The sequence below is a fragment of the Thunnus maccoyii genome, chromosome 13, assembly GCF_910596095.1.
Source record: "Thunnus maccoyii chromosome 13, fThuMac1.1, whole genome shotgun sequence".
Taxonomy (NCBI): Eukaryota; Metazoa; Chordata; class Actinopteri; order Scombriformes; family Scombridae; genus Thunnus; species Thunnus maccoyii.
Genome location: NC_056545.1, coordinates 4,655,400 through 4,669,412, shown reverse-complemented (window position 1 = coordinate 4,669,412; position 14,013 = coordinate 4,655,400). Strand labels below are relative to the sequence as shown.

Genomic DNA, 14,013 nt, shown 5'->3' with positions numbered 1-14,013 from the left:
ATCATCAGTTCATCATCAGACATTCACTGTGTATTCTTTGTATCAGCGGCTCTGGAAGTTTTGGTGTTATATGAGCTCCGGGGACTTTTCCGCCGCTCGGTGCTGAGCGGACTGACTGACGCCCCTCCTGCCTGCCCTGTTCGGGTACAAGGCGCATGTGTGTTATTGCTGTGATGTGAGTTGAGCCGCATCCAGACGCACTGGCCGCCGCTGGCTGATGCTCCCCCACCCACCCACCTACCCCCCCTTCTCATCTTGGTGGTGTTGTGCGCAAAATCTCCAGCGCCGGACGGACGGACGCAGTTTGACGGTACAAACGAGCGGCACTGCGGGGGGATATCCAAGAAAAAGGCATCCAAAGCAGACATGGATATATAATGGGCATTTGATTCTTTTTTTTATCTGTTTGTCTTTTTTTACCTTGTGATGTTGCTTTTGCCCCGGAGGTGTTAATTGAACCTGCTCGATGTCTCTCATCAGTTTATAACCGAAACAAAATGAGGATTTCTTCTCGCGACTGGTTTCTGTTGATATTCTCTGGCTTTTTGGGATTGACAATGGGTGCTTTCCCGAGCAGCGTTCAGATCGGTGAGTGGAAGCCTTAATGTTTAATTCTAACCAGAAAATGAATCATGTGCATGAATGTGTGGACGTCCTGTCTGCCGCGTCTGTCCTGTCATTTAACACCTCAGCGCCGCTCAAAGTGGAAACTGCTGATATGCTCCACAGTCTGTAATTTTTATTCTCTTTTTTTGTTATTGCAGACATGGTTCTTTCCTCAGTTGATGCTGTGCATGTTTAACACACACACACACACACACACACCCCTAATGCGCTTTGTATCTGCAGGCTAGAGTGTGTATCCCAGTGCACTCCGCCACTGCAGCAGATCAGAGCAGCAAAGTGTGTGTGTGTGTGTGTATTCCCGATGCAGGCTGCCTGTGCATTGACTGCTGTTAACACTCTCACAGACTCCGGACCTGGCGCTGCAATAAACCTCTGCCATTGTCCCACAGACCGTACAGTTCCACCGTTTCCCTATTTCCCCCAGTTGCAATATGTTAAAAACAAACAACCAAAAAAAAAAACATCTCCATGTTTCCATTTTAACAACTTAGCAGTGTTTGTCATGGGAGGAAATAAAAATGATGGATTCATAGTTTTCATTTCACTAGCAGGCAGATTGACTTGGCTGATTTAAAGGCAGGGAATGAAAAGAAGGGCAAACTGTGACCTCCAGTTGTTGATCATCACAACCCTCCTAAAAAAATCAATTATTAGAAAAGCAGTCATTCATGCCTGGTACGATACAAAGCCCGAATCCTCACAGTCGAATCTCTTAGAGACAATGTTCAAACCGTTTCCCTGGAATTAAACTTTTGCTCAAGCTGACTTTTTTTTTTTTGTGGGTTTACCCTCCACTGCACCCCGGCTTGTAGTGGAGTTGAGGCACATCAGAAGCAGTCAGACTGATGAAAAATGACAAGCTGTTCAAATGATTCTCCTTGTCCTTTTATATCAACGTGATACTCGAATCCCCAGGCCCCTACAGGGGGGGTCAGAGGTCAGGGTCTGTTACAGAACAGCACCCCTAGAAGTGAGGACACTTGAGCAGGGTAGGGGGTTTAAATCCAGCTCTGTGGAACTGCTGTGCCATCATGCTTAACATTATTTTGCTGCTGCAAGCAAAACTACTGTTTTTTGCTCACATTTCTGTGCCGTTTCAGACTCCTGATGTTTTTCACATTATATCCTTTTTTCATTATCGTTTGGCTAACAGCATTGCTGCTAATGATAGCAAACATTGTTGATGTAATAGCTGTGCCATCATATCTCCTGTCTCAGCTGTGGTTATTGACCTCTGGGAGAGTAAAAATCCACACTGTGCATCAGCCAACAGACTTTATTATTTAACACTTTACGTAGCTTTGAGCTCCATCAGCACTCAGAGGGCAAACATCTCTCCAATCAACATTCATCACTGCAAAATCAACACTTATTAGCAGTGGGAAATTTGCCATGTACACATGTACGCATCACAAAAACAAGTTCACAAATACATTCATGGCAACGACCACAGATGAATTATGACACCACTGACACATTAGACTAGATACTGAGAATTATCGATGCCATTTTTCATTTATGCTTTTTTTTCATTAATTTTCCGTACTGTTTATTTCTTTTGAAGGCCAGGATGGGGCTGCAGCATGTCCCAGCATGCACTGGATGGAGGACAGGGGGACATCCTTTCATCCATCTAAAAAAGCCTGAAATATTCTTAGAATAATCATAAAAAATGACCAAAACTAGATTAAATACACTTACAGAGCACACTTCAAAGTGAACCAGGATTTAGAAAACTGATATTCCAGGCAACATTAAAAGGTCTTTCAGAGTTTTTAAAAGATTTACAGGTTTGTTTTTTTGAAGGATCCTGAAGCTATTATCACTTCTAAAGAAGATCCTAACATCATGAATAGCCTGGGTGTGTGTGGATAAACCAAGGTTGGGACTCTTCACTGAGGTGAAACTGTTGTTGCCAGATTCTTAGACCTACTGAGACCAGTTACATCACCACACATGAAGAACTCATATACACCTCATATTAACATGTGATCTGTATGTATAGTCTTTTTTTATGTGGATAAAAAAAAACATTAATGCAAATGTAAATGCACACAAAACACATTGCAGTCAGATCAGCCAGACACATCCTGCAACCATGTCTCCTAGAAATGATGTTCATATACGACTGAATTGCAAGAGCAAATACATTTTGCAGGAAACATAATGCTGGCTGAATTATGTTTTCTCTCAACATAAGGAGAAAATGTTAATGTATTTGGCAAGTTGCAAAAATGTTGACACTGAACGTATGAGTGATCTGAACAATATCTGCTAGTAGAAACTAGAGTACTGTTAAACTGTTTATAGTTTTGTTTAGGCAGCACTCGGTTAAGATTAGGGAAAGATGGTCTTAATACAGAAAAAAGCTCAGCAATGACTTGAAGTGCAACATGTTTATTAACATTTAAGCAAAACCACAATCTTTTTCTAATCTTAATAATAATAAATATATTTGTATAGCACCTTTCATACAAGAAATGCAGCTCAAAGTGTTTAACAACAAAAGAAATTACATCTTAACCAAAGTGCTTGTCTTGCCTAAACCAAACCACATGCAGGACTCAGAGTCCTGTGTCTTGTACACCCATCATCCACTCAGACTTCAGTGTCAGTGTGACATATAAATGTAGCGCCTGTGAACATAATCCAGGCAGTGGATGTGGTAAACAATTTAGTTGCATAAAAACGTAATTTCTAGGAGACAGGGTTGCATCTGTATGAGGTGATCAGGTTCACAGTGAGAACAGGTGTAAATGACATCTCATTAAGTGTGACCACAGTCACAAGAAAAAAATCTGCTGAACATTTTGAAAGGTCTTCTCGTTATCTCAAGCTGCTTCTTGGAAAAAGGGAAAATAAGTAGAGCCTGTGAAGCGTCATTGATTCCACAGACTCTTCAGGAACCAATACGATGTGCAAAATGAGGGTCACATGACCAATGAGGGTATCAGCTAGCATAAGCGCCTTTAAGCTTCTCTAATTACTCCCTTCGAGATAAGTAATTTTAGCCTAGTTAGCAAGGCTACTAACAAAGTCTTCTAGGGATGCCATCCACTTGTGACCCTCACCTTGCACCTGGTAGTGGCCTGTCGAGAATATCCTGCATTGTTTCCCTCTGACCTGAGAAAAAACATGATTGTTTACAATTCAGCAAGCTCCACCTATCTAGTTTTCAACACAAATTTGACTCAGGGGGCTTTAAAATCCATACAGCAATGCATCTTCTATCATTAGACCCTCGATTCAGTTAAGGAAAAACTCCCCAAAAAAACCTTTAAAGGGGGAAAAAATTGAAGAAACATCAGGAAGAGCAACAGAAGAGGGATCGTTCTTTCAGGAAGGACAGACATGCAGTAGATGTTGTGTACAATGTTCACAGAATAGACCAGGTAGCAAAACTACAGAAATACAGCATGACAAAAAGAGGATGACAAAAATCATAGATAGATTGACAACATATATAGCAGAATTGAGATAACAAAAACACCAGGAATAAATTCAGTCCTGTGATGAAATGTCATCATTCATATAACATACCGTTTAGAAATGGGGTCAAAAACAAACAGGATCCTCGAAGCCACAAGAGTCTTGTTTTATGCAAACCATATGGCATTCATGAAACTTCAAAGTCAGGGTAGTTTTATACTGGATCTCATTTTGTGTTACATCCAGCAGTAGAGAAGGTCATAGCTGAATAAGTGGGATTTAGGCCAAAGCTTGATGTTATTAACTTCTAATCAGCAGTGAGGATAAGTTTTCAAATTTAAAATGTGTAAAGGGCATTCCTGCTGATTGGGAGCCAAAATGTTCAAAATGTTCACACCATTTTTTTTCCATAAATCAGGAATTAACACCTCCTATGAGCATTTTGTAGTGAGTGTGAGTCAATGAGACATGTGGAAATTATATCACAATCAAAACTTTGCTTTGTCTTATCATTACTGGATCCATGGTTTGGATTTTCATGATGATGATCATGGCAAAGGAGTATAATATTCTAAAATTTACCTTTTTAAAGAAGTCAACCATGAAAAGAACACACTGGCATTTTGCTTTAAAGGACACTTACACTTGTCTCATCCCAAGAAATATAGCCTTAAGTTAAATTTTGAAATGTGAAACAAACTGCTTCCAACCTAAAACACCACTGACATTTGCACAATCATGAACGGCTTAGTCAAGATATTTGTATGTGAAGAAAGCTGTAATGTCAAAAGAGAAAAAAAAAAAATAAACCAAGACTGAAGAATATTTGTTTCATACAAATATTTAAAAAAATATTTTTTAGTTAGAGGTCTGTCTGCAATGAGGTGATGAGTAAAGTTTTAGCTCAGTAGTCAGCGCAGTCGTCTATGATCTGGGAGACTCCAGTTCAAGACCCAGTGTGGGGACCTTCTTCATAAGGTAGTTTACTTATGAAGACTTATTGTAACACTTTAATTTTCTAAAATTAAAAGTGTAATAAAAACAAAAACAGGATTTTTAAGCCTCTTTCCACTTTTTTTGCACATCCCTATTGTTGATGCTGCTTTTGTGTAAAATAAAATAAATGAAAAGTTGTGTTGATCCAGAAGGATATTTGGTGAATATTATATCACCTTTTCTGCTTGCATTAATATGAAACAGAAGTGTTTTACATGTTGGACTGAACCCGACATTGTCACAAAGCCTAGATGTGTCTAAAGAATCATAAGTTACGATATTGTAGCATTAAAACTGAATTGTCAGCAATAGGATATTGGCAAAGTGATTTACCAGACTATTATTGGTCCTTTATTACTTGTCATATACTGTCCAGTCTGTTGTGTTCACCTCTAATATGACTGAGGTTCCTCTCCAATCATACCTGCTAAAACAGCTGGTAAAACCATAATAAACCTTTGGTCTTTTTTAATTGAGATGATACTCAACAAGAAAGACAGCATTAATCGTTTGTTCTAATGTCTAATATAACTTATGTTTACCTGACAAGGTAACCCCCTATTGGCTGTGTGAATTATCACACTTGTGTATCAGAAGAAAAGACAGAAGTGGCCTGAAATTGGAGTTTAGCTCCAGAAAACCTCTTGGGAAAGAAGTCAGGCTGGATGAATGGGTCTAAAAATTGTGTTACTTTGACTCAGGATACCTGTTTGTTTCTCATTTCCTACCACTCAGCATTGTTTTTGGTGCACCACCTGGTACATCTGCAATTTTGGGATTGATTGCTATGATGCCATGGTACAGATATCTTTTCCTCAGCCGCCACCAGGTCAAAGTTTTCATTTACTCATTAAAATATCTTTTAACCAAAACAACAATCTTTCCCTAATATTAACAAGGTAGTTTTGGTGCCTAAAGCCAAACATATCCAAGCCATAGTAAGTATGGTTGGCCATAGTGTTGACAGATCAGGAAACGGTTATATACATATGTATAATACTCATTCTTGACATTGGGAACATTCTGTATAAAATATTGTAAATTTAAGATTTGACCGTATCTCACAGCCTTTTTCAGTGTATGAAACTTGCTCAGACACACAAGAGGATGTGACAGTGTCTCAAAAGGGAAAAACTTAGGCTGTCAATATACAACATACAGAACTACAATCATGTTATAAGTGTATATATAAATATACAAGTGGTTTTATATGGAGGTTGGTTTTGGAAGGTGCTGACAAACTGTGTTCTTTCATTTTGGATGGCAATAACAAAAAATTCCAACATATTTTGTCATTTAGTTTTGGCAGCATTGTCACCCATATTGGTCCACGTCTGCTTCTCAAATCAGCAAACCACCAGGGGAGGAATGGTTTAATTTCAAATTTTGAAATCTTCCTCCACAGAAAGTGTAGGGGAATCACTATTGTGATAATAGGTTTCATTCTCACTGCTATTATCTTCTAGTGTAGAGTGAAGATAAGTCAATACTGGGGATAATCAATCTGGAGACTGACTGGTCACATATGGGTATGTTGCTCTAATGTCAGATTTTTTGGTGGTTTGACTTAGGACTGTGTGAAGACCTGTGTCCTAGAAAAAAATGGCTTTATTTATATTCAAAATAGTGAAAATCTGCAGATGATGGTGAGATTGTTTCAGTGGTTTTCACTTGTCTTGTGTCTCTGTGCCAGGCAGCAATAATTGAACTGTCTGTAGCGAGATTAAACATGGTGGTAAAATAGAGCTGGTTCCTCTCTGGTGCTTTCCTGTCATGTGATCCTCATCGGACCTGTGTTTCTCCCCCTCTGTTCAGGCGGTCTGTTCATCAGAAATACTGATCAGGAGTACACCGCCTTTCGTTTGGCAATCTTCCTGCACAACACCAGCCCGAACGCCTCGGAAGCCCCGTTCAACCTGGTGCCTCATGTGGACAACATCGAGACGGCCAACAGCTTCGCCGTCACCAACGCCTGTAAGTTGAGTTGATTAGAATAAAACAGGAAAATGAGGATTCTTGCACAGCTTAAGTCTTCAATAATATTTAAACAAACAACCATGTGAGGTTTTCAGAAGATTTTATCAAGATATATGGTCAATAATGGCCTTTTACTGAAGAATAATTCAAGGTTCTTCATTTCACCATCATCCTGTAAGTAATAATAACATTGTACTCACCAAGTTAAAGGGATAGTTCTTCACTATCTTGTGTTAAGGAGCTGGATATGGGATGTGCTTACATCATGTAATTTCCTCTGAAGGTACAAATTGTTACGTTACATTTCTGTTTATGTGCGTATTAAACAACAAGTTGTTGTTGTTGTTGTTTTGTTTTTTTTACTTTGGACACCGTTTTTTCCACTCTTTATGGTAAGCAAGGCTCAGCGTGTCTTGATTCCAGCTTCCACAGACATGAGATCATTTCATCCACCCACATTTTCTCAAAATGTTGAAGTATTTCTTTATTTGCTATGAGATGGGATCCAGCTATATCGCTAAAAAGAAGTCAGATAAATCAAGAAACACAAACCGTGAGGCGATCAGACAGTTTTGAAACAAATACCCAGATTAGCCAAACTTACTTGAAAGAATGATCAGAAACCTGGACAAGGTACCACAGTATCCTGGTTTTTATTGGAGTACTCCTGGTAACATATCCAAGTTTCTCAAAACTGGGACAAGGCCTCATTCAGGTTTCTGGAACCAGGATAAGATGGTTATATGTGAGAGGAGAAACTGGGAAAAACTTGATCATAACCAGGACACTCATGCACATGTGAATGCACTGATTGATACCCAAACTGTCAGTTGTAAACACGTGTCACAGTTCACAGCTGTATTTATGGCTGTACTTTACTGTAATTATGTGCACACAGTTCATTTAGTTTTACATCCAAATAAAGTGGTTTAAATTATCTGACTAAACAGTTGTTTGATTGTCTGATTGCTCGTCCACCTTTCCCTGTTGGATTAAGATGTTGCCGTGTTCCCAGATCTCAGCAATTAGCGAGAACAATGTAATTATAACTGATAGAAATTAAATCCCAAACTACTAATATAACACCCAAGTTGTGATAATCGGGAATATTATTTAAAAGTTTGATACTTTCTGACTCTAATATGATGAATAAGAACATCATCATTATCAACATTAGTGCCGGTAGATGTAGGTGTAATGGTGTAAAGAGTAATAAAGCTAAATTATAATAATGGGTGTGGGCATGTGTGTGTGATGATGTGGCGGTACAGCTGTGTCTGTGAGTGTCTGCTGGTCCACATCTGATCTGAGCAAAGCCACACATGCTGACGGCAACAGCAGCTGTACACACACACACATACATACACACACATACACACAAAAAAACAATCACACACACAGCCATGGTTAGATCTCCTAACCGTAGTAGGCAGTGATTTTTTAGCGATGATCCCTGGGGAAACGTCCTCTTTCTTTCCTTCTTTTGTCACTCTGACTGTGAGTGAGTGTGTGCCTCTGTGTGTGTGAAGGTATGTGTTTGTGTGAATGTGACTGTGTGTGTGTGTGTGTGTGTGTGTGTGTGTGTGTGTGTGTGTGTGTGTGTGCAAGAGGTGGGGGTTCCTGCAGACCCATAAAACACTGCAGCCTGATGTCTTCTACTATCTATGGTGTGATCTGGTGTTAGAAAAATCAATGGCTAAATTAAGCAGAGAATGAAGTGCTGTTATGTTTGTTGGGTAATGGAGGCAGTGTTATTTATGTGTGTGTGACGGTTTTCAGAAATGTTCTTATCAGACTAGGAGAGTTAGTATTTTTTTTTTAGTTAGTATAGTTAGTATACTTTTTTATTTTACATAACCATTTCAGACCTCATATTTACCTGTAAAGGATAAGGCTGGTGATTTTCTATATTTTTCTTATTGTCAACAAATCTCATGCGCAGAGCCAAACCAGCAATGAACTGATCCTACTTACAAGTGTTGTGTGTGTATCCAAAGCCTGATATATCTTATTCCATGTAAATGAGCCACACTGATGCAATGGGTGACATGTTCTGTCATTATGAAGAGTTTGGTCATCATGTTTTCAGTCTCCAGAGAGTAGTTCTGTGTAAGGCTACATTTACAGAGCTTCGCTAGCTTGTTATGCTATACATCACAACCTTTTGGCTTTGTATTAAAGTTATTAACAATGTCCAATGTAGAACAAAGTTGAGAGGTTGTGATATATAGCACATCAAATTAGTGAAGCTCTATAAATGGAACTGTGTTCCTGCACATGCTCAGTGGCTTCTGCTTTACACAGAACTACTCTCTGGAGACTGAAAATCTGAAAAACCTCTGAACAAACTAACGTAACCAAACTCTTCAAGGATGAAGGAACATGTCACCCAGTGCAGCGATGTGACTCTTTGGCGTGTTTTTAATAGTTTTTGGACTACAACAGAGGAATAAGATATATCAGGCTTTGGATACATGTGCAATACTTGTAAGTAGGATCAATTCATTGTTGGTTTGGCTCTGCACATGAGATTTGTTGACAATAAGAAAAATATAGAAAATCTCCATCCTTATCGTTTAACTTTAAAATTACACTGACAACACCCCATGTACATTTTCTGCTGAATCTCATTAATTTGAGGGATATCTCATACACAAATTTTCTATAGCTGCACCATCACAGCAAATTTTAAAAAAGTCTAGTACTTTTCTGCAACATTATGTTTGCATTTTTCTGGTGGGATCACCTTAAACCTTGAAACCATGTTGGTGCAAGCATTCAGCTCAAATCCTCTTTTAACTAAAACCAATGTATCGGTGAAAGGTTTCGCCTATTAGTGACCTTCCAAGATGAAATTACAGTAGATGAAGTGGTATTGATCTTTGTGGGGAAATGAGTTGTGGCTGCAGCAGATAGAATAATGCAGGGAAAAATAGAAAAGTAGGTTATGAGCACAAGAATAGAATATAAGATGAGCAATTAAAATATTTACTGTATATATGCATGCATTTGCAGCTGACAGTTGAAACATATGTAAAGTGGACTGCAGGAAAGAGCTTGAATATTGATGTGTGGTTTAAAAATACATATACAGTTCTTAGATATACAGTTTTTTTTATGAGCTACTTAAAACATTGTCAATATTTTGCACAAAACAAATCAGCGTTGCAGAATCTGAAACATCTTTATTTCAATTTCAGCTTGTATACTTGCAAGGTTACACCATCCTCGAAACAGGCATTTTATGTTCACCCGGTCAATACTGACACTGAAATGAGGCAGCGAGACAGGAAACGGCTGTTAGAGGAGCTCTAAATGACCGATGCTATGGAAAGAGAACAGCAGTTATCTTGTAGTAGAGGCATGAGGTGGATGTAAACTATATATTTCCAGGAACAGAAGAAGTACTATGGGATTTTTCTCTTCTAGTCTAATGGCTGCACAGTCACAGGATGTGAGTCTGCAGCCCATTGATTGGCCAAGCCAAATCAGAGCAGAATTACATGAGCCAATCAATGGCTCTGATAGCTCAGGGCCAATGGGGGAATCTGAGATCGAACCACATCGCTTGTTTTCACCCCTCGTTTTTACATTTCCCTGTGTCTTTATTCCTTTCTGCTTCTCGCTCCATTATCAGAGGCCCTGAGATAATGGTTATGAATAGGCAGCGTTAGCATGTGACGTTTAAGGGCATAGCGTACATTTGGGAAGGGGAGATGAGAGACGGAGCTAATTTGTGAAGAGAGATTAGGCCATTCAGCGGCTCAGCGTGCTGCTGTCAGTAAGGCTGATGGGGATAATTGGTGGGAGGACGGGGACAAATGTTGTTGTATGTTCCCATTGTCACTGATAATCATTCAGTGGACCCAGACACTGTGCTACATTTGATTAACAATATAGACTCCTTATTAATCACAGCAGGGTTAGTGGTGTTACTCTGATGTAAAGGTACTCATAAAATGTATTTAGTTGGTTATCTCACAGCTTTTTAAGGTCCTACTGTTAGCAGTTTACATAGCAACACACACTGCATCAATATCACGTTAATTGTGACGCCTCAGGGTAATTACCATTAACAAATGAGACAATGGTCAAGACATTTTTTGGTCTCTGTGTCGCAGCGATGGTATCCAGTGTTTCCCACAGGCTGAGAAGTTATTTGTGGTGGTCAGCTCTATGGGGCGAAATTCTGCTTCTGCCAAGAAATGGACTTTTGGGGATTGTTTGTCTTTTACAAAAGGAAAAAGTTGAAGATCAAAATACGCAACTGTACTCTTTATGTATAAGAGTGTCATATTTTGCTCAGCTCATCATATTTTGCTCATTATTTTGCTTTCTCTTGTCTAACTGATCGATGTGGTTTTAATAGTTCTTTGTTTTATTAATGCTATTTTTATGTAGGCCAATGGGGATTCAAATAAAGAATAAAGTTTTAGAAAAAAGGTAAGCTGTGTCCCCAATCCATACTAACTCTACACAGTATATACTACCGTACATACTACTCATCACAGTATATTGCAGTTAACATACCACAAATAAAGCCTACTACATGTCTCATACGAAACAGAAAACCTACTGTGACGGATGTCATATCATCTGCGACCTGAGACAACCAGCAAATTTGAAAATGGAAGATGTTTTTTTTTTTCCAGCTATTCCCTCCTCTGTTTTTCTTCTTTTCATGAGATTCCAGAAAGCTGTATGCTACCAGGTGTGTTGCATTGTGGGACATTAGTGTCACACACAAAAAAAACCATAAACCAGAAAAACCACACTTAATATGGTTTTCTGCTGTGAACACACTGCATACTCAAAACCTGCTTAGAATCAGTATGTAGTATGCATTTAGGACACAGTGATTGTCTTAAACAAGGTAAACTTACTGTAGCTTTTTTACAGCAACTGTGTGTAGAACTGCAACGTGTGATAATAGCATCTTTGAAATACATTACTGTCTACCACAGTGCCTTTTTGGTCATTAGAACAGTAGTCCCCAAAGTTATTTTTAAATTCTAGACACAGTGGCTTTATGATGATATTCTATATTTTCTTCACGTCAACAAATCCAATGAAAAGACCAAGAACAACAAGGGACTGATACCACTAACAAGTATTGTCTGTGTAGCCACACTCCTGTGTGCCATAGAGCTCCATTGTTGTTAAAAAACTATTATACATCCATGAGTCACACTGTCGCACTGGGTGACATGTTCCTTCATTACCATGAGCACACTGTAGTTTGTTTTGAGTCAATCCCACCAACCCTGTCCTGCTTTGAAATATGCATTAGTGCGCTAAATATGTGTTAATCCGCTGCTGAAAACAATGAAAACAGAAAATAAATGCACTATTTACTCATGTTTAAGTGGTATTTGCAAAAAACTTTTTAAAAATGAAAGCATATATTTGTAACCTGTTTTAAATGTTCTTGGAGCTGATTCCCATTGAAAGTCTGAGGAAGTTGGACATATTGTTAGTTTTAGTATTTTGGGGGGATTTGTTGAGAATAAAAAAAGTATAGAATAAGACCAGCCTCATCTTTCAATGTAAGACTATGTTACTTTTGAAAGAAAAAAGAAAACACAATAAAATTACACCTCATGAATACAAGTTTAGTTGACATGCATCATATTAAATCTATGGTTACTAAAGAAACTTGAAATCAGTGAATGGAAAATTAATTTACTAATTTCTTTACAAACTGGCTCTTTATTTTGTATTTGTACTGAGGAAGAGAGTATGATTCGTCTCTGTCCATCTATTCATTCTTAATTTAACTTAATTTAATTTAATTTAATTGCACACAACATGACTATCACACCAATTATATGATTTTATGATAATGGGACATGCTGCATCTTACTACTGCGTTTTGACATGTTGAAAGAGGTCATGAGGTCAAAACAGTGACGCAACTGTTACTAACTGGCCTGGAGGAACATCGGTTGTGGGGAGTGAAATGTTTAATGTTGTCTACAAATGATACATGATGCATCTCTTACATCATATTTCACCTAGACTGAAATCTGTAATTTGGAATAATTTGTTTTTTATGCATGCACAGTGGATGCAGATTTCAGCCTGTCTGTGCTTTTTTTGTAAACTGGTGTTAAGACAGAAAATCTCTGTCTCTCACATATATGTGTGCGCCGGAGGTAAAATGCCAAAGCAACAGACTGCCTGGTTTATTATGAATCACAGAGCCGGCATGACGATGATTTCATGGATCTCTGCCTGGCTGTCAAGGTGCCATTTCTGGTGATGTGCTGAAGTTCAGGACAGTCAGAGCGACTGTTTTAGAATGAGTCCCCGAACTTGAATGGCTTCTCAACTGTTTGTCACTTGGAAAAAAAGGATTTGTCCTCTGGGAATTCAGACTGAAAGTCCCTGAGAACATTCAGGTGTTTCTGACAACAGTAGCGAGTGATGTCATTCACACTGTGACCATATGGTACAAGTGTAATACTTGAGAACTTGGGATATTCCATCTATTTTCAGCACAATACTGCTGATACTTTTGAGAAAAATGCCTCACTGAGAGGCTTTCACCTCAGATAATTCTTTAAGCTGAGATTCTTCACATTGAAGTGGAATAAAAATGAGGAGTATACGTGAAGAAAATAATTGAAAGGAGAAGTTTTTTTTTTTTTCTTTGATGACAGGTTGAGACTGCAGTAAAACTCCACCTACCAGATTTTACTGAAGGGTTAGCTTAGCACAGCTATTGTCACTGTTCAGCATACTATTAAAATGCATACATACAGACTTTAAATATCCACATCGGTCTTACTATCACCACATTATACTTAAAAAGCCAAAACATTACTGTGATAAAAATCCCAGTTTCCTAAATCTTTATTGTTTTTATTGAGCTGCAGGCTAACACTTCCTTTGGATTCATTATGTGATAGTTGGAGTGAAAAACTTGAGAAAATGAGAAAGCGTGGCAGCTGTGTGATTTACATTGTTTACATTAACATATGT

General features: G+C 38.5%; 1 protein-coding gene across 3 annotated transcripts in view; it reads left to right on the top strand.

Annotated features, from left to right (window-relative positions):
• Window positions 1-236: 236 nt before the first annotated feature.
• gria4b (glutamate receptor, ionotropic, AMPA 4b) overlaps window positions 237-14,013 on the top strand; it is a 141,465-nt gene continuing 127,688 nt past the window's right edge. For 2 of the 3 annotated variants that reach the window (XM_042431023.1, XM_042431022.1), the window contains exons 1-2: window positions 268-588; window positions 6,868-7,026. In XM_042431023.1, the coding sequence (XP_042286957.1) occupies window positions 498-588; window positions 6,868-7,026 (250 nt within the window). In that variant the 5' untranslated portion in view covers window positions 268-497. Of the gene's footprint in view, window positions 589-6,867; window positions 7,027-14,013 lie in introns of all 3 variants that reach the window. The other variant, XM_042431021.1, reaches the window with a different exon arrangement.